This window comes from Phyllostomus hastatus, unplaced genomic scaffold (assembly GCF_019186645.2).
Source record: "Phyllostomus hastatus isolate PE091 unplaced genomic scaffold, TTU_PhHast_1.1 phas_scaffold_78, whole genome shotgun sequence".
Taxonomy (NCBI): Eukaryota; Metazoa; Chordata; class Mammalia; order Chiroptera; family Phyllostomidae; genus Phyllostomus; species Phyllostomus hastatus.
Window position 1 is genome coordinate 34686139 of NW_025334041.1, and position 27980 is coordinate 34714118.

The 27980-nt window shown below is 36.1% G+C and overlaps 2 protein-coding genes across 7 annotated transcripts in view; one reads left to right on the plus strand and one right to left on the minus strand.

The window, feature by feature from the left end:
• The window catches only part of DBF4 (DBF4 zinc finger), a 30060-nt gene extending 16942 nt beyond the window's left edge, over positions 1-13118 (minus strand). For 3 of the 5 annotated variants that reach the window (XM_045828396.1, XM_045828395.1, XM_045828392.1), the window contains exons 1-7: positions 12984-13118; positions 12472-12749; positions 11141-11313; positions 4631-4810; positions 3005-3055; positions 2453-2522; positions 2172-2248 (exon numbers count right to left, since the gene is read on the minus strand). In XM_045828396.1, the coding sequence (XP_045684352.1) occupies positions 2172-2248; positions 2453-2522; positions 3005-3055; positions 4631-4810; positions 11141-11313; positions 12472-12517 (597 nt within the window). In that variant the 5' untranslated portion in view covers positions 12518-12749; positions 12984-13118. Of the gene's footprint in view, positions 1-2171; positions 2249-2452; positions 2523-3004; positions 3056-4630; positions 4811-11140; positions 11314-12471; positions 12804-12983 lie in introns of those variants that run through there. The other 2 variants (XM_045828394.1, XM_045828393.1) reach the window with 2 other exon arrangements.
• The window catches only part of SLC25A40 (solute carrier family 25 member 40), a 38982-nt gene continuing 24000 nt past the window's right edge, over positions 12999-27980 (plus strand). The window contains exons 1-4 of one of the 2 annotated variants that reach the window (XM_045828397.1): positions 12999-13172; positions 19798-19863; positions 25654-25774; positions 27369-27428. In XM_045828397.1, the coding sequence (XP_045684353.1) occupies positions 25678-25774; positions 27369-27428 (157 nt within the window). In that variant the 5' untranslated portion in view covers positions 12999-13172; positions 19798-19863; positions 25654-25677. Of the gene's footprint in view, positions 13173-13266; positions 13367-19797; positions 19864-25653; positions 25775-27368; positions 27429-27980 lie in introns of those variants that run through there. The other variant, XM_045828398.1, reaches the window with a different exon arrangement.

A 27980-nucleotide genomic window follows, 5' to 3' on the forward strand; every position in this document is an offset into this window, starting at 1 on the left:
CACACCTTGAATTAATAAAAGTATTTGGTATTCTTATCCTTTTTGTTTGGGGAGAAAAGATCTTGTTCACACTTATTTGAAACAGCTTTTAGTTTTTCTTCCTAATGCCTGGCACACAATAGGGCTGAGTAATTGTTAAATACTAAACGAAGAATGGGGGTGACATGTGTAAGCAAAACCCAAAGTTGAAAAAGACAGGACAAGATCTGAACCCTAGTGGAATTTATATTTGATTCAAGGCACTGGTTAGGCACTGTAACCTGTTAATAAGTATCTTTCAAAACTTCCCGTCCCCTTCTGTTACTACTTTAATCAGGCCTTCAACATTTCTCCTGATTGCAAACATATCATCCCAAAATTCTTGAGATGTGTGTATATTCAGAATCCATAGCCGTCCTTTGAGTTTAAATTTTCATACATTCTGTTTCACACAATTCAAATAATCTGCAAAGTGCAGTAGCTAGCATATTTAGCACATTTCAACAATGGCATGTCCATCCATCATTTTGCAAAAATTTGGAAATAGTCATTTGGAATGTTTTTATTACTTGTAAATGAGACAGCCAAATTAAGTATTAGCAGTTTTATTTAAATATACTAAGTAAACTGTTCCTTTCTGCAAATTATTCATATCTTATGTAAATGAGAATTGATTAAAAATATGAAATCACAAAGACTTTATGAATCTTTCTATAACATGTGTAGATGAGGTAGTCATGATGTAAAATGTTTCTCAATGAAAATCGTGTTCAAGAGAGTTCAACAGCCACTGCCCAATAGCCAGTCTTGCCTACAAATATTCTTTACTGGCAACTGGAGGATCTATCCAATCAGTTACTCTCCCACTAATACTCCCTCAATAATTTTCTAAACCCTTCAAGATAAAATCTAACTCCTTTATACATTGTACAGTCAGTCTCCTTTATACTCTTATCTGAACCTATTAACTTTTCCAGCTTCATTTCTTGTCATTCTCTCACACAACAATCAACTTGCATTATAATATAGAAAATTTCCAAAACATGCCATCCTACTCATGACTTCATGTCTTTATATACACTCTTCCATGAATTTTCCTTTCAGATCATGGGCATTTAAGGATTGAGTGGAAAAAAAAAAAAGGAGACCACAAAAGAATGCTCTGAGAGATATGAAAACCACTGGAAAGTTAAGACATAAGAGAAGTTCCAGAAGAAAATAGTTAAGTTCAAGGGAAAATTAACAATAATTGAACCAATATCATTGTTTTAAAAAAAAAACAATTTAAAAAAAATTGTTTCTTTTTCTTTCCATTATGACTGTTTCTTTAAATTTTATTTTAATCATTGTTCAAGTACAGTTTTCTCCCTTTTACTCCCGTTCCAGCCCACCCACCCAACCCTCCCCACTTCCCTCCCATTACAACCTTCCCCCTAGTTTTTGTCCATGTGCCCTTTAAATTTGTTCCTGTAAACCCTTCCCATTCTCCCCTGAAATTCCCTCTTCTCTCCCCTCATTATAACTGGTTTTAAAGAGTGGTAACTTGATTTGGAAATTGGTCAGTAGGTTGAAGAGTGAATGGAAAGTAGAGAAGTAGAGATTTGAAAAGTGTAGATAATATAAAAATTATATAGCAGGTAGGAATGTGAGATCAAAGGAGGTTTTACTGTATTTGTTTTAAAAGATGCAAGAAACTTGATTATGCCTGAAGGCTTCAAAGAGGAAGCTATTAAAAGAGAAGAGACTGAAGATACGGCAGCATTAGGTCTAACAGAGTGCAAGTCCAATGCAGCTGTTCAACAAGTACTTTGAGGTTAGGCCAAATAGCTATACTATATGACAAGACTGTGCTATGCCACCATCTAGGAGAGTTGAAAAGTAAGTCTATTTCCTACTTATATTCTCAACAGGAATATATTATCTATATTAGAAACTTCTCATACAATAGGCAACCAAAGAAGAAAAGAAACAAAACTATGTCACCATCCCAAGAGTAATTTTTACCTCATGAATAAATCCTAAGGTTAAATGATACAGAACAATTTATTCAAATAACAGAAGCATGCACACAGTACACAGGCTTACCCTTCAGATATTCTGGCAAACTTGGCAAGGAAAACAATCTACAGATATGTAAGTAAAAACCAAGCTTGATAAATTTCTTTAATTTAAAATTAAGGAAAATAACATACCACATCTCTTACAGAAGTGCTTGATTTCTTGAGTAAATACAATTCTTTTTTCTTTTGTTCAATGTAGTATCTAATGTCTTTATTAAAATAAAGAAGAGTTTAAGATTAGTATTTTTACCTTTGGAATTAAACATTAATTTTTCTTTTAATTATACTAAACTTCCATGAAAGAATTACCATAACAGGTATCTCCTTCAATTAAAATTCTATGTAAAGTTCAGAACCAAGGGGCAGAAATAGATATAAGAAATATTGTCAAAAAACAAGGATAAAATCCTTACCATCAATATGAAGAATCTTTACTCCCCATGATAAGGCATTTGACAATATACTATTTGAAGGAATAAAATCCTGAGGGGGGGAAAAAAAAAAGGTGGATAGTTTTTCTAGGAAATTACTATTTTAAATGAGCTGAATTTAAAAATCATTTGATACAATGTCAGTGAGCTGACCCTACAGTCACAACAACGACGACAGCATCAGTTTTTTCTTCTGGAATTTCTAAAATCAATCCTGCTTAATATATCCCCATAATCTTGATAATCAATGCACAGTGTAGTCTTACAGTTAACAGTTTCAAGAAATTATTCCATTTAAAAATACAAAAATGCACAAGTCTCTACGTTTCAGAAATCTCTTGTAATACTTTAAAAGGCCACAAGATGGAGATGCTTCTTCATGAAACGTAGATTGTTCTTTGTATAATGAGGCACTGGCTGATATTTAGGCTTTTCCTACCAAAATGAGAAAAGAAATTTGAAGAACATCTCTATTTTCCACTTGAGTTTTTAATAACAGAATATACACTGTGAGTTTTTAAAGTTCCTACTTACATGGTCCTTGATAGCTTTTTCAACTAATAATTTTCCTCTGCTCAAACACACCTATAAAAATACCAAAGAATAATCAAACATAAAGTTGTAACATAGTGCCTCATTGAAAAAAGGTAAAACAGCTAAAGTAAATAGATAAGTGTATCTATAGATACATTTTAACATAAACATGAAATTTTAAAAAGATAAATTTTATTTGTACAAGTCTTAGTGACTATCACCAAAATAAATGTATAGTAAAAAGTAATTTCCTTAGAGTCTTTATAAAATTATCTATTAAAATGTTTGCTTCCTTTCTTTTCTTTTTTTTTTTTATTTTTGGTGAAGCAACTAAACTCAGTTGAACATTGTTGAGACCCAAGGTCAGTTTTACAGTAAATTCTTTTTAACATGGGAAATAAAATAGCTACGTTCCTCTGAAACTGTCTACAATTAAATAGTAAGTTTACATTTTAGTGTTCCATTAAACTAAAGATCTAAGAATATAGTAAACTACATATTCTGTTTTTACATGGTATTTTGCTTTTTAAATAAAACACTAGAAAAAGCAGTTGAAATGCTATGAACAACAATTAATGTGAACTAGTCAGTGGTATATAATCCCACTCCTCCAAAAAAGCATCAACTAAAAGGACATGTATGAGCCTTGCTCAATCTCCTTTCTTTGACTTTTTTCTTCTACATATTTGTCTCTTTTTTAAGTGATATCTCTTAAGTAACTCATTTCTTCCATTTGTCACCCTGCCCCCATTTTTCTTGCTTTTCAAATGGTAGGTAAGTTGAGAATATTTTTAAATGATAATTACATTTCAGTCTAAAAATAAGATAAACATTTTGGTTTTTAATCTCCTCCCTTCTCCACACTCCATTAAATTAGTTTATTCTTTATTAGTAAATTATTTATTCTTCACTCTCTTCTCACTTATTGACAATGGAGGACAGGACTGAATGTCAACAATTCTTCTTTAAGAGGGGTGGGCAAACTTTTTCTATAAATGGCCAGATACGTGTTTCAGACTCTGTTGGCCATGTAGTCTCCATTCCAACTATCCAATTCTGCCTTTTTTCATTTACATATTGCTGGTTGCAGGAAAGCAGTAAACAACCAGTCAACACGTAAACAAATGAATATGGCTGTAGTCCAATAAATGGTTACTTTTGGACAATGAAACTTGAACTTCATATAACTTCCATTTGTCACGAAATATTCTTCTTTTAATTTTCCCCAATTTGAAAATGTAAAAACTATGCTTAGCTTGAAAGCTATAAAAAACAGGTGACAGGCTGGATTTGGCCTGTGTCCATAGTGTTTCAACAACTCTACACCAAACAGAAGATTTCTATTTCTTTTTTAAAGCAGTGGTCCACTGTTACTTTTTAGTTGTAAATTACTCTAAAAAATAAAAACCATCCCTAAATGCAAGGGTATATTGTAGGAATCAGAGTGTAACTACAGAAGCAGTATTAGGAAAAAAAATAAGGCAGCAACCGTATAATGACAAAAGCTACACATAATGTAAACATTGTTCTACCTAAGTGAACTCTGCTACCAGTCTGCTCTTAAAAACCATGAGATCCTCAGTCTGTAGGCCCTTCTGAGTCTCAAAGCATACTTAAGAGACTTACTGACTCTGGAGACTTAAATGAACTTCCATCATGACTGGGATGAGGCGAAGTGGTTTCTGCAGTATACGCAGATTCTGGACTTGGTACAGGAGAAATTCGTCCAAAAGTTTGTGCAAATTTAGCTTCTTTTTTATTTGAAATAAGATAACTGATATCTTTGCTGAGAAATTCTTCAACTCGCTAAAGGAAAACAAGGCATTTTTAGGTAAGTCATATAAATCATAAACTATTTCATATGCTAAGAGCAGATAAAATGCCAATTTCACGCATTTTAGTATTTTGTAAATTGGTATTTTTCATACAGTACTCTTCTGAACCAAGCTCTGAGTAACTACTAGGGAAGTTCCAATTAGAATACAACAGGAGGTGCCAGATACTGTTTTAAGTATTTTATGGATATCTTCATTAATTTAATCCACATAACAACTCCATGGTACTAATATTATCCACATTTTGTGGAGAAGAAAATTGAAGAGAAATTAAGTGACTTGCTTGAGATTACACCAGTAGTAGATAACAGAATTTGAATACAGGTATTCTGATTGAAGTCCATGCTCTAAATTTACTGACTCATAGAAATGTTCTTTATCAGCATTGTGCAACATGGTAGCAACTTGCCACATGTAGCTACTGAGTATCTGAAATGTAACTAATGTGTCTAAGCAACTGAATTTTAAATTTAAATAACCACATGAGGCTAATGGCTTCCTACTAGGCAGCAGTTCAAAAATCATAAAGTTATAACATTGTCTCATAGGACTTAAACTAATGGGAAAGAGAGAACCCTTACCCTTAAGAGTATATCATATTTTTCAGATTATAAAATGCACTCCCCCCCAAATTTGGGAGGAAAGTGGGGTGAGTCTTATAGTCCCAATGTAGCTTACCTGGCTGGAGGGGGGGGGGCACGTGGCACGGTGATGGAGCAGAGTCACAGGTTATTAAATATTTTACCACGTTTTTTACTTCAAAATTTTCCCCCCTATTTTCCTCCTCTAAAACCTAGGTGCATCTTATGGTCCAGCATCTTATAGTCCTAAAAATGCAGTAATTTGCTTTGAAAGGAATTTCCCTACTAAAATATTTGAAAACCACTTCTTAAATGCCTGAATTTATAAACACATGTACCAAAACCAGTATTATCGAAGATCACTCCCATTCCAAGAGCATGGAAAATTAAAGTAAGTAGAAATAAATACTACAGACTTCTAAAATATTTTAAAGAGCTATATTTAATTTCTACAGGATCTTGTAATACAATTTAAAAAATGAAGCAAAATATGTCTTGGATGAGTTAATTTCATGTAAACATTAAGCAGAATGTGTTTCTAAGGCCAGTGGCTCCCAGGTTAGTGGCTCCCAGGTTAAATGCAAATCACTACTCCCCCTACCCCTTTTTTTGTTACCTGAGCAACATTTTCATTAAAAAGTAAATCAAGTAAGTATCCCCATTTATTTATTCCAAGGATTACACACTCAAATGGCTAGAAGGGCCAGCAGGAATATAAATGAACAATTTACACACCAAATGCTTTCATTCTCATAAATTTGTGGCCCTGGCACTGCCAGTTTCCAATTTTTTAAGAGAAGCCTAATCTCCTACACATTTTTAAAAACTGTGATAAAATATATAAAATTTATCATTTTAACCATTTTTAGGTGTATAATTCAGTAACACTAAGTACATTCATCATGTTGTATAACCATCACCACTATCCATTTCCAGAACTTTTTCACCATTCCTAGCTGAAACTCTATATACATTAAACAATAACTCCCTATTCTCCTCAATCCTTTTTGGATAGCTATTTCACTTTCTGTTTCTATGAATTTGACTATTCTAGGTATCTCATATAAGTGGAATCATGTTTTTCCTCTTTTGTTTCTGGCTTATTTCACCTAGCAACATTTTAGCATGGATAAGAATTTTATTCCTTTTCAAGGTTGAATGATATTCCATTTTATGTATATATATTTTGTTTATCCATTCATCTGTCAACATTGGATTGTTCCCATCTTTTGGCTAACAGGCACCTTGTAGCATAGGCTTCCCCCACTAAGTAAGTGGTTCTAGGAATGTGTACCAGCTGGCGTTATTGTGAGAAGCATTCAGCTTCCGTGAATTTTTTTCAGTGACTCTGTCAATGCATTAGCCCATTTCATGATGGGTGATTTAGGAGCACACCACCCACAGCAGTTTTTGACCAAAAATGGCACGACCCCCAAGTCCTACCCTCCCTAGTCACCCAATTTTACCCCGAGTCACTTTTTGTTTGTTTCCCCAGATAAAAAAAATCTTCAAAGAGAAATGGTTTGCCAATGTGGAAGATGTGAAACAAAAAACAGCAGAGGCACTAAAAGGCATCAAAATCGACAAGTTCAAAAACTGTTTTGAGCAGTGGAAAAAAATCTCAATGGGTGTATTGCATCAAGTGGAGAGTGCTTTGAAGGTGACTTACGTCTAAACATGTAAAAATACACACAATTTTTTATAAATAAATTCCAGTTTTGGGGAGTCCTCCCTTACAAGAATATAGTCTTCATGCCTCTGTTTTCAATTCCCCTAGGTATGTACACAGAAGTAAAATGGCTTGATTATATGGTAATTCTATTTTTAATTGTTTGAGGAATGCTCATACTATTTACCATAGCAGTTGTACCAATTTATAATCCCACCAACAGTGCACAGGATTCCAGTTTCCCTACATCCTCACTAAGACTTATTTTTTGATAGTGACCATCCTAATGGAAGTGAGATAATACTGCATGTGGTTTTGATTTGTATTTCCCTAATGATTAGTGATGCTGAGCATCTTTTCATGTTTACTGGCTATTTGTAGTTCTTTGGAGAAATATCTATTCTAGTCCTTCACTCATTTTTTAATCAGGCTGCTATTTATTGTTGAGTTGTTTGAGTTCTTTATATATTTTGGATACCAATCTTTTATCAAATATATGATTTGCAAAATTTTTTTCTCATAGTCTGTGGGTTGTCTTTTCACCTTCTTGATAGTGCTCTTTGGTGAGCAAAACCTTTTCATTTTTATGAAGTCCAATTTATCTATTTTTTCACTTTTTTGCCTGTGTTTTCAATGTCGTATCCAAGGAATCAACACCAAATCCAGTATCATGAAGATTTTCCCCTATACATTCCTCTAACGTTTTTAGGTCTTATGCTCAGATCTTGATTTACTTTTAATTAATTTTAGCATATAAGGTAAGGGTATAACTTTATTCTTTTGCATGTGGATATCCAGTTTTCCTAGCAACAGTTGTTGAAAAGACTGTCCTTTCCCCACTAAATGGTCTTGGCAATCTTGCTGAAAATCAATTGACCCTTTATGTGAGGGCTGATTTCTGATCTCTCTATTGCAATGGTCTTACGTCTGCCCTTATGTTAGTACTACACATTTCCTTTGGTTTTCCACTTCCTGTAGCTTGAATTACAATTCTTTAGTAGTGAATAAAATTCATTTACAATTTGACCCCAAAATAACATTGTTTGTTGTCATTTCCCCCATCCAATTCCCAAACTCAAGCCATACTGTAATTTTAGCAGTTACTTGAAGAAAACACACATACATACATGTTGAATAGGCTCTTTCCTCTACTTCGTTTGTTCAGTCAGCCTGGTATATTAATAGTAGGCTTTCAAGATTAGACTCAAACTGTATCTCTGGTGTAATTTCTAAAGACAGAGTCAGTCACTTCCATCTCTATATTGTAATGGCAACGTCTACATAATTTCTGTTAAAGTACTGATAATGTTGTACTTTATATTATTTATTTAAGAGATTGATCTTCCCATAGAATAAGAATTCCTATAGGACTAGAGTACCTCTTATTTTTACATCCCAGCATCTAATACAGTGCTGCTATATGGGAGACACTGGTGGAATAATTTTTTAATGAATTTCCACATCCAAATCATACTCAGTCTTCAAAGCTGAGTTCAAACTGTGTTTGCAAACTGGCTTGTAAGATTCCTCAGTTGGATGTTACGTTTCCCTCTTCCTGACATTCTGTGTTGTATTAAAATTAATTGTACCTATGCCATCTCTACCTAGCTGAAGGAAGATGGACATCAGATTCATTTTTTACTCTAATGTAACACTTAATACTATGCCCTGTAGTGCTTAGTTTTTATCATAGTCTTCAAATTATTAGTTATTGTTATTTTCAGATGACTCTATGTCACAATGAGAATCAAACAAGTAACTGTCTTCAAGTTCATGTTATGACAAGGTATCTGCCCTTATATCTCTAATTCTTTTCCAACTGCCTTATTTTAGTCCAAACTGTTTAGACATAGACCTAAACATGGCTGGTTCCATGTCCTTTTTAGATGGTTTCATAACAGCTACTTTCTTTGCCATAGTTAAGATATTTCCCTATTATGTCAGACTTCATTGCTATGCTCTTGGTGGTTGAATTTGTCAAAAGTTCACTCTTTAGATAGAAAAAGATAAGGATGGTAATAATCTGAAGCAAGACAAATTACAAAAGGGGCTAAGTAATCATAAAAATTTAACTAACGAGCACAGTTTTTTCAAGGCGTATCTATTAAACCAAACAGTATTTAAAGTTCAATCCTAAAACTCTTAAATTAGTATCTAGAGGTCAAAACTCCTTTATAGTTTACTAGATCTTCACAGCAAAGTCATTTTTAGTAATAAAAATGATAATGTGCTATAGAGAGAAATCAGGACATCACTAAATTACTGGAAAGGTGGTATCTCTACTTATTTCCAGTAAAAGGGGGAGATAAGAATTTGATTAATTTTTTTTCCAAAAGGAAATTAAGGAATAAAGTTAATAGATAAAATTTAGTTGAAAATCAACAGCTTGGGGAAAAATTTGGCAACTTACATCCTTAAAATATGCACCTCACTTCACTGGTCTACTTCAAACCCTTTTAGGATAAAGATTTAAAATGTATAAAACCAAAAGTCTCCATTACCTAATGCATAAGTTAACTCAAACTTTGTTGCTCTGGCCAGGCGGCTCCGTTGCTTACAGCATCATCCCCTACACCAAAAAGTTGCAGATTTGATCCTCAGTCAGGGCACACACACCTAGGTTGTGGGTTTCAGACCCTGCCCAGTGGCAAGTATGGGTGGGAGGCAACTTACTGATGTTTACCTCGCTCATTTATATTTCTTTCTCTCTGAAATCAATAAACATCCTCAGATGAGGATTAAACATTTTTTTTTGTTGCCTGTAAGTACCTCAGGAACTGATGGGATTGAGAGGACGCAGGAAAAGGGGGATAGGGCAAGCAGTCCCCCTTTATTGACCTTACACATTGAACTTCTGAATATGATTTTGTTTGAAGTGTTACACTGCTAAACACACAAATCTAAAATCACTGATTTAAATTGGAAGGGTTCATTGGATATGTATCATATATGAGAAAGCTGCTTTTTGTAACTGGTTAATTGCTAGAGGAACAGAATGATGCAGCAGCATGTTAGTCTGAGAATTAGGCTAATCTTACCCTGGGCCAGACATTTACCTTCTCCTGACGTTTAAGTACCTACCTTTTAAAATGAAAGGGTCTTTACTCAATGTCTAAGGTTCTTAACAAATTAAGACACTCTTGAGATGTGTTATTGTCAATACAGACCATAAAACGTGACTTTTAGGAATAGTCACATGGTTATGATGATTATGTGCACTACTATGACAAAATGTGTTACAATGTTTTAAGAAAATGAAGTAGAATAGCAAACAAGTAGAACAGCTATTCAAAGACAGGTAAATAAAATATCGCAACAATAAACAATTCTAAGAAACTTTTTACTTGTTCTGCTAATTTCTATTCCAGAAGTAACAGGATCTGTTCAAGATGTTAACCTTAAACTCAAAGTATAGCAGAAACCTTTTTAACAGGAAGAATTAGGGAATGAATAAAATCTTAGCCTTACTTGCTAAAATTTACCTAATACTAATCTTAATCCTAAGAAACCCTTAGAATTTTACCCAAATTTTCTGATTTCCTAATCGCTTACTCAATGTATAATAAAGTAAGGAGGCTTTCCAAATTCTCTTCCCTTAATGTCATTCATGCTGTTGAAAATCTTATCACTCAAGCGCAATTTTAATTCTTAGGTTTTACTTGTTCTGTTAGTAACATTCTTCATGTTATGCTAATCCAGACAAATTTATGTAGCTCCCCAACAATCATAAGCAAGGAGTTCCTGCTATCTGGAAGACATCCCAACATTACAATGAGAAGGCAATTAGTTTCCCCAGCACAAGGGAGTCTCACTTCTCACACTTTGTAACTTTACACTAAACTAATAATCACAGAATCCCTCAAGTTTTGTCATGTTATAAAAGGTTAAAACAGATGGTTTCCCCGTAATGATATACTGCTGATAAAAATCTTGAGCTTAGTGCTTACAAGGCTATAAGTTTTCTAAAATGAAAAATTTAAATGATTACCTATTAGAAAGTACTAGTTACAGATTTACCTTTTTTTTTTGTCAGTGTATGACTTTGACTTACCCCTCCCAGATCCTTAATGTCCTTTTGCAGTTTTTCAGATATGGTGACAGAAGGTAAGTCAATGTAAAATACCTTTCCCCAAAGTGGCTTATATTTGGCCTTTTCTGGTTTATTATCGGTTTTCAGAGATTTCAAAGATGGTCTGTTTTTTTCATTTTTGAGTTGGATTCCACCTATTATTTAAAAATGTAGAATTAGATGTTTGTGCAGACAGAAAATTCCTACTGTTTTAAAAATAGTTCTTTATACAATAATCACATTACAGAGTGGAAAATTTTTATCCCAACAATATGTCATATTTCTTTGTAGTACCACTTAGGATAATGGCAAAATACCTTATATATTTTAGCAGACACTATATTGTAACTAATTATTGTTTCAGCCAATAGCTGAGTCTAAAGGAAATAGTCATGTGCTTATGTTTTATGTATTAAGGTGGGGAACAATATAAAACCTTATTGAAAGATTTTACTCCTTAGAATGTAAACTATTTACTGAACAAACATTTCTGGAGCACGGCCATTCGGCTGAACACTAAAAACTGGTGCTTAAAACGTTAAAACGCTTAGCAACGCAAGAAACTTGCGTTACCCAGAAGGATCTGGTCCGCAAAGATTCCTCACTGCTCAAGGTTCAGTTTCACACAGGGGTCGTCTATCTGTTAAGAACTGAATGGGCCATTTGAGGAATCAAGTCACCATTCATTTTATTTCCTTTAAAAGGAGATCTAAGATCCAAACTGCTTTAAAAATTAACTTTTCCGACACAATCTGTCCACAAATTGGAAGTTACTCTCTATACGTATCATATACTCACACATAATTACAGATTAAAAAGGACTGAAAATGTAAATTTGCTTTTGTTTGTTTTTGTGAAAACATCAACGGCGTGTTTGACATATAAACATTTTCAACTTTGTGAGTGAAGAACATAAAACAATAAGACCAAAAGTCCCCCGACAACCACCCAATTTAACCATGAAGCAAAAAGCCACGGGCACATCTGCTCTTTGAGGACCGAGTCGCGTACTCTGTGGGAGCCCCGGCGAGTTCCCGGGTCCTCACATTGTTCTCAGGTTTTACAACCAACGGCACCACCTGGAACTTGGCGGCCGCGCCCGGAGCGTGGAGAGCGCGAAGGCCGGGCGAGATCCCTTCCCTTTTTGAGGCAAAACCCTGAACCAAGCGAGCCTTCCCTTCAGGCCACAGCGAAGGACGCACAAGCCAGAAAAGAAGCAGGGACCCCAAGGGGAGCTCTCTCAAGGATCAATGGTGGAACCTGGGCGGTAGGAAAAGATTAAAGGGACTGCAGGCGGAGGAGGGGCGTCCTACCCTGGAAGTGTCCTTTGCTGTGGATCCTCATGGCTCCGGAGTTCATGGCAGCCGCCGGACAACTACATGCCGGCTCTGGAAGGGTGTCGTGTCGGGTGGCCGAGAAAACACGGCTCCCTGAGGCCAGTTGACCCGCCAGTCGCCTTTCCCCTTCCGCAGACTACCACACCCGCGCAGTACAGACACCGCCTCTGCTCGTCGGGTTTCCGGGGCCGGGGCCGGGGCCGGGGCCGGGTTCAAGGCACAGGGGAGGAAGAAGGAAAGCACGAACGAGTGGGCTACGGCGGTTGAAGATTTGAAAACGCGTCACGCGGCCGCGGCGCCGATACGCGCGCCCCGCCCCCTCTCACGCCGCACCCCGCCTCGCGCTCGCCCCCACGTGCCTGCTCGTTGCACTGCACGCCGCGCCCCCGTGCCCCGCCTTCTCAAGCCGCGCGCCCCGCCCCAAGAGCCCTTGTCTCCGCCCCCGCCCCGCCCCCGCCCCCGCCCCTCCTAGCCGCGCTGCCGTCTACCTCTAGTTCCCGCTCTTCCACTCGTTATTCGGCGTCCCTGTGCTCCCCTGCAGAGTCTTAGCGCCTCGCTGTTGATCAGAGGTCGCGGATGCAGTTTGCGCCGGAGGCCAGCTGAGACCTCTACCAGTATCATTCCTGCCTTCTTGGTTTGCAGGGATCGCTTCTTTGTCCAGCTGCCTTCTCCACCAGGTACGCTATTTCTGACGGGTCGGCTGCCCAGTAGTCTGGAGGCTTAGCGGCTGCGCTGAGCCCGGACTCGGTTTCAGGCCGGACCAGGAGGCGGAGACAACCCCTGTTCAGCGCTCCTAGAGTCTCAGCGTGGTTTTCCCGCGGTCACCGGGGACCCTGCTGGCCGAAGACAGGCCGCAGAGGGTCCTGCTGAGGTCAGAGAGGCGGCGGACTAGGGGTGAAGGGGTGCGTAGGAGGGATGTCGGGCCTGGAGGCCCCCGCCTAGACCGCACCTTTTGCACTTGCTGTGTGTGCTTCTCTGTTGACCTCCGTTTAACACAGACCTGTTTTACTGTGTAGAAGTTTATTCAACAATAATAAAAAGGGGAATTTGATTCTCAAGTCGAGGGTTTTGGGTCTGGACCGACCACTTATCAGCCTGTAAGACTTTCGTTAAATTACCTAATCACTTTGAGCCTTAGTTTTTTCATTTATAAAGTGGGGATGATAAGGGGATTATAGTACAGATAAGTTAATATGGTTTGTAAAGTGTGTTAATTTTGTTTTGTAAATGGGAAAACACTTCACGAAAAATTGGTTTGGGTATGTTTCTGCTTGTAAACTAAAGAACAGGATTTAATCTTGTATTACTTTGCATTTCTTAACTCCTGGCCCTATTGGGTACTCTTGTTTAATGGTTGGGTTTTTACCTAGTAGTTCAGGGAAGAAAATGCCAATAACACCGTTTCAAAAATATGTACCTGAAAGCGTAGACAAGGGTGGATTGTGATACCTTTAGCCAAATTGGAGAACACGAAGAGATGGTTCAGGTTGGATTAGGAAAATAAGAGTTTTGTTGTGGAGGCTTTAAGTTGAAAGGCCTGGGGAGACAATCACGGAACTCTTTATTAGACAGTTGGTAATATTTGTCCTCAACTCAGGAGAGATGGAGGGGGCAGGAAACAAAGAGAAGGAAGATTGATTGACTCGAGAAATAGCACACAGACCAATCACCGATTCTCAGTCGTGGGGTGATGTAGAGGTTATCTGATCCTGAGAGGCAGGAGGAGGTGTGTAGTTTGAACAAACATACTCTACGTGAGAATTTCTAGTTGGGAAGAACAATCTACTATCAAAATGTAAACTACAGAAAAAGCACAAGATTTTTATATTTATAAAAATGTTAAAAGGTTGAGAAACACAAATATGGAGTGTTGCTGCAGTCCTGGGAGGAAATGAAATTGCCTGGGAGAGCATGTGAAGTAAGGGAAGTGGTGAGGAAGTAGTGAGACAGATGGAGAAGAGGCCACAGAGTTGGGAGGTGAACTGGGAACAAAACTTACTATCAAAAGTCACAGAATTGCAAACACTGGGGTCATGCAGGCTTCATTAACTATATGGCTTTGGGTAATTTTGAGCCTCAGTTTTAATCTTTGAAAAGGGGTAATCAATACTTCTCAGATATTGTGAGGATTACATGAAACATTTTTGAAAGCTTTATGAGTACAGTGCCTAGCACAGAGGGAGAGCTCAGTGAGTGCTATAGTTGTGGTAAACCCTGCACTAGCCTCTCTATCCTCAAGAATTCAAAAAGGCTTAGACTTGAAATATAGGCTTTGATTCGGGTGTTTAAGATACCATTGTTTCCTTAGTGAGAATTTCAGTAAATGGCTAAGGTGAGTACTGTGCTAGGTAACAGTAGGCTTGAAGTGGAAACAGATTGGGTATACTCTTGCAAAAAATATCAGTTTAGGGAATTATGGTGATAGGGAAAGAAAACTGGGTCTTTGAAAAGTTTAGGGACTATGGGAAGGATTTAAACATGTTTGTATTGAAGAAAATAAAAAACTGGAAGCCCATTTTGTGTTCCAGTGAAAGACGAACTACCTTCCTTATTTCCTGTAATGAGGAAGGACAGTAATATAGTTGGAACCAATGCTTTTAGACACACACCTGCCTGCATTGTAGGTGATAATGCCAAGCTATGAAAGCAGAAAGTCTGTTTTACTGGATAGTGTTAATATCTATCTAAGTAAAATATAACCCAGTGTTAATATTTAAAAATGTTATTATTGGAACTCAACCCTTTTAGTAGCTACCGGAAGAAGAACTTGGTCCTATATTTATGGTCTGTAAGTATAGAAACCTCCTTATGTATTATGTCAGCAATCAGGGCTATAGGTAAGAGAATAAGGTTTACATTAAAGTATATGTTGAGGTGTGCTTCAGGTAAAAAGACTACATTCAAGAAGAATATTTGTGGTGAGAGGTTAATATTGGTTAATGCGTTTTATTAAGCAAAGTAGGAAAACACCAAGTGGAAGGATCTAATTAAATGAACATTTAGCTGTGAATCAGGAGAAATGAATTCATTCAGTATTGGCTCTATTTCTAAATAGTTTAATGACCTTGGGCAAGTGTTAACCTTTCCATGCTACGGTTGTCTCATTTGTAAATGATGACAGTATCTGCTTAGTCTACCCAACAGCTTTTTGTGATTATCAAATATGGACTGGCCTTTTTCAGACTACCTCAGACAAAAGCAAATTTTTTACTCCAGAGTGTAGACAAATGAATGTATTCATTCTTCTGTAATATTATCATTTTTTTTCTTTTGCTTAAGTCTCTCCACCTGGCTGGCAGTTGTTCGTCTTTCATATTCATAGCACGCCTAGCTTAGATGCAGCCTTTATCTTCTGCTCATTTGGGGCTTTCAATGATTCCTGTTTGATTAATTTGCCAACTATTGATGTACTATCTTCTGAAATGTATTCTGTTGCTATTTTTATTATTTAATTGTCACTGCCTTGGTAAATTGGAGGGCCTAAGGTTTTTCAGAGGTTAAGATCTTAGTTTTGCATGCTAAGCATATGAAAGGATAGATAGAGGCTGTGGCACTGAAGTCTGTGTCTCTTGTGAGCATGGCTGGGAAACCAGGGAAAATTCAGCCTGTTAAGTCCTTGAACACCACCATGAAGGGTCCAAAGAAGAATAAGGAAAACAGGAGGATTCAAAATTTGAGAGTGGATCACCCTAAAGCAGCATAATTCAGAGGCTGCTGTGGCACAAGTAGGAGCTGTTAAGGATAATGAACTGGTTCAAAGGTTACATATTATATTCTGAACTAGATTGTAAATTCCTTTAGGGTAGTACAGAATACATAATGATATCTGGCTGTGGCTGTAAAACAATCTACTCACCTATCCCACTTCCTTCTTTCCTTCTACATTGATTGAGTACCTACATTGTGCTACTCCAGTGAGGTTGGTTTTTTGTAAGACCCCATAGAAATCTCATCCTCTAAATTTTTAAAAGTGTAATACTCTTAATAATCCACATAAAATAAAGTGCACCCATTTTAAGCATACAGATTGATGAGTTATAATAAATATATATACTATTACCACTCCATAGAACATTTCTGTTCTCTCAGGTTATTTCATTCCCTGCTCCAATCTCCCTTTTCCCACCAGAGATAATCCCTCTTTTGTTAACATAAATAGTTTCTTTTTTGAACTAAAATGAGTTTCTTGAAGTTAGATCAATACATTTTTAAATTTATCCTTCCAGTTGCTGTCTTTTAATTGTAGAGTTTAATCCATTTATATTTAATGAAATTATTCACAAGACTGTGCCAATTTTTTTTATGTCACATTTTTTGTTTCTCAGTTCCTTCATTACCTACTTCTTTTGTCTTAGACAGATGTTTTGGAAAACATCTTGGCAATTTCTTAAAAAGTTAAACATGTATTTGCCACTTGATCTGGTCATTTTATTCCTACTTATTTACTTAAGACTTAAACATGGGTGGATAGTCATAGCTCCTTTATGATTCCATTCATGTGAAGTTGTCAAAAATGCAAACTCATCTGTAGTGATAGCCGGATCGGTAGTTGCTTCAGAGCAGGAGCAGTTCTAGGAATTACAGAGGAGGGGGAGGAAACTCATGGGTGTGCCAGCTATGTTCATTTTGTTGATTGGTGATGGTTTTACAGGTGGTCAATACTTATAAGTTATAAACTTTAAGTATATGCACTTCATTGTGTGTCAATTATTTCTCAGTAAAATAGTAAAAAAAATAGTAAAGAATATAAAGCTAATGTCATGTGTGTATAGACATACATACATGCAATGGAACATTCCACCATGAGAGAAAGAAAGAAGTCCTGCTATGTGACAACATGGATGGACCTTGTGGGCATTATGCTAAGTACAGTAAGCTAGACAGAGAAAGACACTGCAGGCTGCATGTTATTATTTGTATGTGAAATCTTTTTTTTAAAAAAGTGAATAACAGAAACAGTGGAAAGTGGCTGCCAGAGACTGGTAGAATGGGGGAAATAGAAAGAGGTCGATAAAATGCTACAAGCTCTCACCTGTAAGATAAATAAGGCCTGAGGATCTAATGTAAAATATGGCAACCATATTTGATAACACTGTGCTGTACAATTGAAATTTGCTAAGAGATAAACTTAAATATTCTCACCTAAATAAGTAAATAAATGTGATGGATGTCTTAACTAGTAGATGGGAGGAATCCTTTCACAGTGTGTATGTACATCAAATCACCATGATGTGTGCTTTAAAATTTTATAATTTTATATGTCATTTTTACCTCAGTAAAGCTGACATAAAAAAAGGAGTCTTCATGGTATATTAAGATTGTAAATAAAAGTCCTTAATGTGATGAAGATTCTCTGCTTTAAAAAAGAAACCTATGGCAAACAACATCCTAATGGGAAATCTTAAAAGAATTCTTTTTAAATTGAGGTACAAATATACTTATTTTTACTACTCCTTATTGAACATTGTGCTAGAAATCCTATCCTGTGCAATAAGAAAATTAAGTTGGTATCATGATGTTTGGGAATAGCAGATATCAAATATTTGCAGACAATATAAATTTTTATATAAAATAACTCAAGAGTCTTATTACTCAGTAATTAGAAATAAGAGGAGACTCTTTGGGCAAGGTTGGCTAGGTGTAAGATTAATATACAAAATCAATTGTTTATGCTAGCAGTAGAGAGAATACCAAAGGAAGATACTATTTATATTAGTTTCAGTGATTATCAAGTGTCTAGAGTTAGACCTGCCACAAACAGGCAAGATCTTTAGAACAAATTTTGAAACTTTTCAGAACATCAGTAAGGAAGACATGAATAAATGAAGGGATAGGCTCTTTGTAGATATTAATTCTCTCCAAATTTATCTGTAGATTCGGTTTCATTCCATTCAAAATTTCAAAGATGTTTTTAAAGGAACTTGAATTTTTAAACTTATGTGAGGAACAGGAAGGATAGACTTTCCCTACCAAATGTAAGGACTTGTCATGACTCAATAATAATACAATGTGGTATGGTTTAAAAATAGGTAAGTTGACCAATAGAATGGAATAGAGAGCCTAGAAACAGTTTTTGTCTCTTACATTCTAAATAATTGATAGAAATGTATCGATTTTATTTGGCTTTAATTTCAGGTGAACATATTCAGGTTGTCAATTTTGCTGATATGAATGTCAAAATAAAGTACTGTAAGCCTTTTTACTCTTCTGGAGGAGGAATATACCTGTATTCTAGCATATGTGTGTTATCTTTACACTTAAAGGAACTGTGTTTATATAAATGGATGTTAGGAGTATGTTCTTAGACTTGAAGATTTTACATAAATTTTAGGAGTTAAAAATATTTATTGTCTACATTTTCCCACAAAAATACAGAACCATGAAATACTTATGACATACATACTACCTAGATTTAACAGATTGGTAACATTTCAGTATATTTATTTTTTCTAAAGTATTGTAACCTACAGCATTTTCATAACAGTGCTTAATACCTCAGTGTGGATCTCTTAAAAAAGACACTTTTTACATAACCACAATACCATTATTTCACCAAACAAAATCAATAATAATTTTTAATATTACCTAATATCTACTCCATATTCAGATTTCTTTACTTACCATCACACTGGCTTTTTAAAGTTTGTTTTTTTAACCAAGATATATTTGGTTGTTCACTTTCATGGGATTCCTCGATTCTGGAACAATTCTCCTTCTCTGACACCTTTTTTCTCACCTTTCATTTGTTGAAGAGGCTATAGTCCTAAAGGCTAGAGTATTACACTTTCTCCTATTTTTTGGCATCCTTTATCATGTTACTTTAGTCTCTCAATTTTCTGTAAAATGGACTTTAGAGCTTAAGGATTACTTTTATTCAGATCAAAATTTTTTCTCTAAAATGTTATAGATGATGCTGGATACTTAATTTTGCATCACAAAATCTTTTTTTTTTTTACTTATAATCTAAGATTGATCAATGTGTTCAGGTTATAGAATAGTTTGTTTTTAAAATGGAATATATTTACTGGGATAATTGGAAGTTTTTGTTAAAATAATTTCATAACTAATGTTAGTATTTGTAGAGTTCTTTTTCTAATTTTTTAAAATTTTACATTTTTTTATTCTTCAAGTACTGTTTTCTCCATTTCTGGAGTGTTGTTTATAATCCTCAAAGCACTTACTAGAACCATTCAATAAATGTTAATTTCTGTTTTAAAGTTTTCTATGTGCTCCTTTCCATTAGGCATGTTACCTTTTTCCTATGTGAAAAGATAAAACAGGTTTTTTTTTTTTCCACTGCAGATTTTTGGCTACTGATGTTACAAACAAAATATTGGAACATAGAGTTGAGGAAAATACTTAAACCAGGTAGGTACCACAGCAGTCTCGCTCGAGTAAGAAGAACTAAGTTGGGGGAATCATGCTACCTGACATCAAAATGTATACTGCAAGGCCATAGTAATCATGGTACTTGCATAAAAACAGACATATAGATCCGACAGAGCCCAGAAATAAGCCCATGCCTTTATGGTCAGTTAATATTGACATAGGAAGCAAGAACATACAATGGGGTAAAGATGGTCTGTTAACAAATGGTGTTAGGAAAATTGGAGAGATACGTGCAAAAAAATGAGAGACCACTTTCTTACACCATACACAAGAATAACTCAAAATAGATTAAAGATTTAGATGTTAAGACTTCAAACCATAAAAATCCCAGAAGACAACAGGCAGTAAAATCTCAGACATTTTTTGTAGCAGTGTTTTTTTCTGATATGTCTCCTTGGGCAAGGGAAACAAAAGAAAAAAAGAAACAGGACTACATCAAAACTAAAACACAGCAAAGGAAATCATTAGTGAAATGAAAAGAATCCACTGAATGGGACAACGTATTTGCCAATACAGCTGATGAGGAGTTAATATTCAAAATTGATAAAGAACTTACAAAACTCAATACCAAAAAACCCAAACAATCCAATTAAAAATGAGCAAAGGACCTGAATAGACCCTTCTCCAAGGAAGACATAGAAATGGCCAACAGACGTTTAAAAAAATGCTCAGTGTCACTAATCATCAGAAAAATGCAAATTAAAACTATAATAAGATATCGCCTCACACTGTCAGAATGGTTATCAGTATATCAACAAACAAGAAGTACTGGCGAGGATGTGGAGAAAAGGGAACCCCTTTTGTGCACTGTTGGTGAAATGCAGATTGGTGTAGCCACTGTGGAAAACAGTATGAAGTTCCCTCAAAAAATTAAAAATGGAACTTCCTTATGACACAGAGATTCATTCTACTTCTGGGAATATATCCAAAGAAACCTGAAACATTAATTCAAAAGAATATATGCACCCCTATGTTTCTTGCATCGTTATTTATAATAGCCAAAATTTGGAAGCAGCCTCAGTGCTAAGTGGAAGAGTAGATGAGTGGATGAAAAAGCTGTGGCAACTTTACACAACAGAATACTTGGCTGTAAAAAAAGAAGTCTTACCCTTTAGACAGCACAGATGGACCTGGGGAGCAGTATGCTGCGTGAAATAAGACAGTTGGAGAAAGACAAATACCATATGATTTCACTTATATGTGGGGTCTAATGAACAAAATAAACAAACAAAATTGAAATAGACACATAGATACAGAAAACAGACTGACAGCCTTTAGAGGGAAGGGGGTTGGAAGACTGGATGAAAAGGTGAAGGGATTAAGCCAAAAAATAGCAACGACAATTCATAGACACAGACAACAGTATGGTGATTATCACAGAAAAAGAAGGATGGGGGGAGGTAGAAAAGGCTAAAAGGGGAATGAATGGTGATGGAAGGAGATTTGACTTTGGGTGGTGAACTCAATACAATATACAAATTATGTGTTATAGAATTGAACACCTGAAACCTATACATGTGATTTTATTAACCACTGTCACCCCAATAAATTCAATAAAAAATTTTAAACTAGTTAGGTAAATAATAAAAGTCTAAAGAAAGAATAAAACTACCATTCATTTTGTTAAGTCATTATTGGGATAATGACAAAATTGAGATATGAACTGGAGTATTATCAAAATTAAGTTTTTTTTCTGGCCAAGATGGAGGCATAGGTGGACACACCGTACCTCCACAGACAACCAAGATTAGAACAAAACAATTTAGAAATAGAATAACATCCAGAACTGACAGAAAATTGATCTGAATGGAAGTTGGACAACCAAGAAGTTGAAATAGACCCGTTCATCCAGACAGGTAGAAGGGGCTGAGAGGAGCAGCCAGGCGCTGGTTGCCACACGGAGAACAGAGAGAGCTGGGCACGTAAGGCATCCGGGGCACACAGTACTACAGTGGGCAGACACTGAGTGTGCAAGCAGCAGCTGGCAGACCCAGTGAGGCAGCGATTGTAAAGCAAGGCAGTGCGTGCAACCCAGGATCCCAGCGCTGGGAAATAGAACCTCGGGACACTGATTGAGGACACCTGTGGGAGTTGAGGCACAAAGACACCAGCCTCACAGGAGAGGTCCCTGGAGGGTCCCACGGCGTGCACAAGCCCACCCACATGGGAATTGGCACCAGAGGGGCCCAGTTTGCTTGGGGGAAGCAACAGAAGGGACTGAGGTCCCACGAGAATGGAGCAACTGCCTCTCGACCCCGCCCCCACATACAACGTCACAACCCAGCGACTGGGGTGCCCAGCCCTGGTGAACACCTATGGCTTCGTCCCTCACCGTAACAGGTGCAATCAGACCCCCCCCCCAAAAAAAGAGAGAGAGATGGCTCAAATAGAAGAACAAATCAAAGCCCCAGAACCCATCCTTTTAAGTGACTGAGAAATAACCAACCTATCCGATGCACAGTTCAAAACACTGGTGATCAGGAAGCTCACAGAATTGGTTGATTTTGGTCGCAAATTAGATGAACAAATGCAGGTTACAATAAGAGAAATGAAGAGAAATGCACAGGGAACCAAGAGTGATGGGAAGGAAACTGGGACTCAAAACAATTGAGTGGACCAGAAGGAAGAAAGAACCCAACAGGAAAGAATGGAGAAATAAGAATTCAAAAACATGAGGAGAAGCTTAGGAACCTCCAAGACATCTTTAAACGTTCCAACATCTAAATTATAGGGGTACCAGAAGGAGAAGAGAAAGAGCAACAGATTGAAAAGTTATTTGAACAAATAATAAAGGAGGACTTCCCCATTCTGGCAAAGGAAATAGACTTTCAGGAAGTCCAGGAAGCTCAGAGAGTCCCAAAGAAGTTGGACCCAAGAAGAAAGACACCAAGGCACATCATAATTACACTAGCCAAGGTAAAAATGAAGGAGAGAATCCTAGAAGCAGCAAGAGATAAGGAGACAGTAACCTACAAAGGAGTTCCCATCAGACTGTCAGCTGATTTCTCAGAAGAGACCTTACAGGCAAGAAGGGGCTGGAAAGAAATATTCCAAGTCATGAAAGACAAGGACCTATATCCCAGATTACTCTATCCAGCAAAGCTTCATTTAGGATGGAAGGGCAGATAAAGTGCTTCTCAGATAAGGTCAAGTTAAAGAAGCTCATCACCATTAAGCCCTTATTTTATGAAATGTTAAAGGGACTTATCTAAGAAAAGATTAAAAAAAAACATGTATAGTAAAAGGACAGCAAACTCACAATTATGAACAACCACACCTAAAACAAAACCAAAAGAAACTAAGCAAACAACTAGAACAGGAACAGAACCACAGAAATGAAGATCACATGGAGGGTTAGAAACAGAGGAGTGGGAGGAGGGAAGAGGGGGAAAAGATACGGAGAATAAGTAGCATAGATTGTAGGTAGAAAATAGACAGGGGGAGGGTAAGAATAGTATGAGAAATGTAGAAGCTAAGGAACTTATAAGTATGACACATGGACTTGAACTAAAGGGGGGGAATGTGGGTGGGAGAGGGTGTACAGAGTGGAGAGGAGTGAAGGGGGGAAATGGGACAACTGTAGTAGCATAATCAAAATATATTTTAAAAATTAAGTTTTTTTAATTTGATAATTGTGCTCTGATTACATAAGAGAATATTCTGAGGTACATAGGATAAAAAGGATTGATGTATGCAACCTTTTTTGAAATGGTTCAGGAAAAGAGAAATGATACATAATGTGAGAGTTTGGTGAAGTTGTGGATTAAACGCAACTCACAGATTACCAGTGGAAGTATAATTGGAAAGAATTTTGTCTCAAGTTTTCGTTTAGCCCAGCAATTGTACTTTTTCTTATAGTAATTGTAGGAAGGCCAGAAAATGATGTATGTGTAAGGATATTTATCATGAGAATGTATGGAGTGAATGAATGAGTAAAAACTGGTAATAAACTTAATACCTAACAACATATATAAGTGATTAAATTAATAAAATTAAAAACTCTAAGCATCATCCTGGCAGGGAGGCTACTTTGGTTGGAGCATCATCTGGTACACCAAAAGCTTGTGAGTTCAATCCTTAGTCAGAGCACATACCTGGGTTCCAGATTTATTCCCTTTTTGGCACTCATAGAGGAGGCAGCTAATCTGATCAGTGTTTCTCTCTGTCTCTCTCCCTCTCCCTCTAAAATCAATGAACATGTCCTCAGGTGAGGATTTAAAAAAATTTTAAGCATTAGAATAACAATATAAATCTATACTTATTGATAGTATTAAATATGTAGAATATATATATATATATACACACACATATATGTATATATAATCCTCACCCAAGAATATGTTTATTGATTTTTAAGAGGGGGAAGGAAAGAAAGAGAGAGAAACATGAATGTGAGAGCAAAACATCAGTTGGTTGCCTTTCATACGTGCCCCAACTGGGGATCGAACCTGCAACCTGAGCATGTGCCCTGACTGGGGATCAAACTCACAACCCTTTGATGTATGGGATGATGCTCCAACTACCTGGCCAGGGCACAGTGTCTATATTTTTAAGTGTCAAAGTGGTCTACTAAACAATATGAATAGTAATAACCTACTTTTTAATTTTATTTTTCAATTACCGTTTGCATGCAATAATAGTAACCATTTTTTCACAAAAGATGCATATACAAAGATACGCAAATGTTGATTCACATTTAATTAATTAGATGTAATCTGCCTGTGCAGATAACATCTGTATATAGTACATACAAGGTGGGGCAAACATAGGTTTACAGTTGTTCATATGGAAAATAATATAATAATTAACCAATCACAATACAAGAATAAACTTGGTTTCACACATACACAACTGTAAACCTACGTTTGCCCCACCCTATATATACATATCATTTGCATACTTAAATAATATGCATATCATTTGCATACTTAAACATGTGTTTGTGTGCACATGACATTTGGAATGATGGCACTGATATATTACCAGTGGTTATTTTTGAATAGCAAGTTTATAAGTGATTTTTATACTTTTTTTGTTAGCTGACTTTTTAGGAAGTACATTTTGTTTTTCTCATCAAATTTCTCTAAGATGCTTCTTCTGGAGGTTAATGTGTTTTGATTTTATTTTATGCCATGCAGCAGATTTTGGTATGCAGTAAAAATAGTGCCATATTTGCTAGTAACTCTGTACCATATTATTGTATCTGAGTAGTTCTTAAGAGGCCAAATTCACAGATTCTGAGTCTTGTTGGTCAGCCGCTTTCATTGATATGTAGCCAGGGTCTGTTTTCTTAATGCTCTGTTAACTTTCATGCAAGTGTGATGCTATTCACACAGCTTAGCTAAAGTACATGACCCTTTTTGGCAAATCAGAGAATATTTCTATTAATGACAGTTGTGTAGTGTCTTTGTGTATACAGCTTAGATATTTACTTTTGATAGTTGTCACAGCCTGTCTTTTGATATTAATACTGATTATTGTTTTTTAAAGTTTAATCTTTGTTATGTTTTTCCATTACCATTTAGTCCCCTTATGCACCCCCTTCCCCTAGTAATTAGCCCACTGTCGTCCATGTCCATGAGTCCTTTTTCCTTTTTGCTCAATCCCTCCACCCACTACCCTCTCCCCACCCACACAGCTGTCACCCTGCCCTCCATCTGTGAGTCTGTCCCCATTTTCCTTGTTTTTATAGTTGATTTAATGTATAGCAGTCAATTTTGAGGGCATTTTCCATTAAACTTTATTTTACATATTGCTTTTCTTTAACAGATTTTTCTTCAGGTAGTTAAAAATATGGATCCTGAAGAAGGGGTACCTCCGACTATCAAAGTGACACCTCTTCAACAAATGCTTGCCTCTTGTACTGGAGCTATACTGACATCACTAATGGGTAAAATAATGTTACTGATGTAGATTATATAACTGAATTAATTCGTTTGAGCTTTACCATCTGTGATATAATAATACTGTCATTCATTTTTTCATAAATGATATCTCTCCATCTACATAACATGAAAAGAACACAGGACAGAGAAACAAGAGACTTGAATTTTAGTCCTTTCTTTGTCATTCTCAGGGTAAATGCACTTTGGGGATTGTCTCTACTTCTCTCTGAGCTTCATTTTTCATCTGTAAATTTGGGCCTTACGTCAGGATTTTGTGTGGTTTTTATCAGTGTTAAACTTTCCTGATTTTTATTCTCTTTGAACAATAAAAAGCAAGAAGATGAAATAAAATATCAGCATAATGAATAATACAGAATTTGGACAATTTATAGTAGCAATAAATACAAATTGTTTAACTTTGCTTATATTGATGGTGAATTTTTAAAATTTCTCTGGATCACATTTTTCTTTTTTTTATGGTCAGTTTCTTGTAGACATAGTCAAATGACATAGCTGATAGTTCAACATCTTAATGATTTTAAGCTGGCTGGTTATTTAAATAAGATAGCAAATGACTACAACAAACATAAATGAGTCACTTTAGGATGGTAGTATGTTACGTGACGTCAGAATGTTAGGGTTGTGAAGGCCTGAAGGCCTCTGACATCACGTCAGAATGTTAGGGTTGTGAAGAGATAATTCTCAGATGAGGAAAATATTTCTTTGGTACTGTTACTTGGCATTTTTTCTATCGGGCAAACATAGCATGCAAATTAAAACCATTTTCCTTTTCTGTGCTGTTCTCAAGTGGAATAATATAACCTGGTGGTAAAGATGATTTATGACTAGCTTATTCAAATTTACATTAATTATAGTTTTTATTTGATACAGGTAAATCTAATAAGTTAGGAAGACTAATATTGTTTATTAATTAAAATACAGAGTTGTTTTCCATATTCAAATAGACTTGGACTAGTATTTTAGTTTTAACATTAATGGAATTATAATTGTAGAAGTATTTTAAATGACATTTTAGCACTTGTGAGAGAAGTAATTACATTGTCTTTTCATTGATTCTCTTCAAACAAAATTCAAGGGCAAAAATTAGAATATTACATTCAAAACCACTTTAAGATAAATAATCTTACCCATTGTATAGTCATGAAGAAAAGTGTGATTTGAAACACAGGTTGGGGCAAAAGTAGGTGTACAGTTGTTCATATTGAAAGTAATACAGTAAGCCCTGGCTGGCGTAGCTCAGTGGATTGAGCGTGGGCTGCAAACCAAAGTGTCGCAGGTTCGATTCCCAGTCAGAGCACATGCCTGGGTTGCAGGCCATGACCCCCAGCAACCGCACATTGATGTTTCTCTCTCTCTATCTCCTTCCCTTCCCTCTCTAAAAATAAATAAATAAAATCTTATTAAAAAAAAAGAAAGTAATACAATAACTAGTAAGTGAGAATAAGAATAAACTCTGTGTTTTGCATACTCAGAACTGTAAACCTACTTTCTGCCCCACCATGTATTTTGTGTTCTTTGGACAAACATCTCTAAACTTACATGTATCACTTGTTAATCGAAATTTATGTATCTTCACAGTGACGCCCCTGGATGTTGTTAAAATTCGACTCCAAGCCCAACACAGACCATTTTTCAAAGGTACATACCAGTTATTCTGGAAGTGTTATGTTAGATTTTTAAATGTTACTGCATTTGTTTTTGTTTGAATGTTAATCTTTTTGTCAATTAAAAAAATTGATGCCTCTGTGTCCTCAGGCAGAAGCAGTTTTTCATCATGTAGGTTTCTAGGCTGAAAACAAATATGTATGTGCAACACTTTATAAACCTACTAATTAAGTCAGAGGATGATTTTATATTTGGTTTATATATGCCTCACAAGTTAGAATGGAATATACTCCTCAGGGACCTTGGAATCTAGCTTCCTCCTTAGTCTGAGAGCTATGCCAGTCCTAGAACATCAGCAGTCCTCCAACTGTTGCTTGAATACAGTGACAGGAAACTCACTATCAGACAGCTTGGTTAATTGCTCAACAGTATAGTTTATGTGCAATCTGAGAAGAGTAATTATACATTTTTATTAGATGAGCAAAAACAATAATTCCTTCATCAGTTTTTCTGGTTTTATAGAGATAATGGCACTTTAAAACATTTTTAAATAGCAGAAAACTTACTGGACTGTGAGGAATTTGG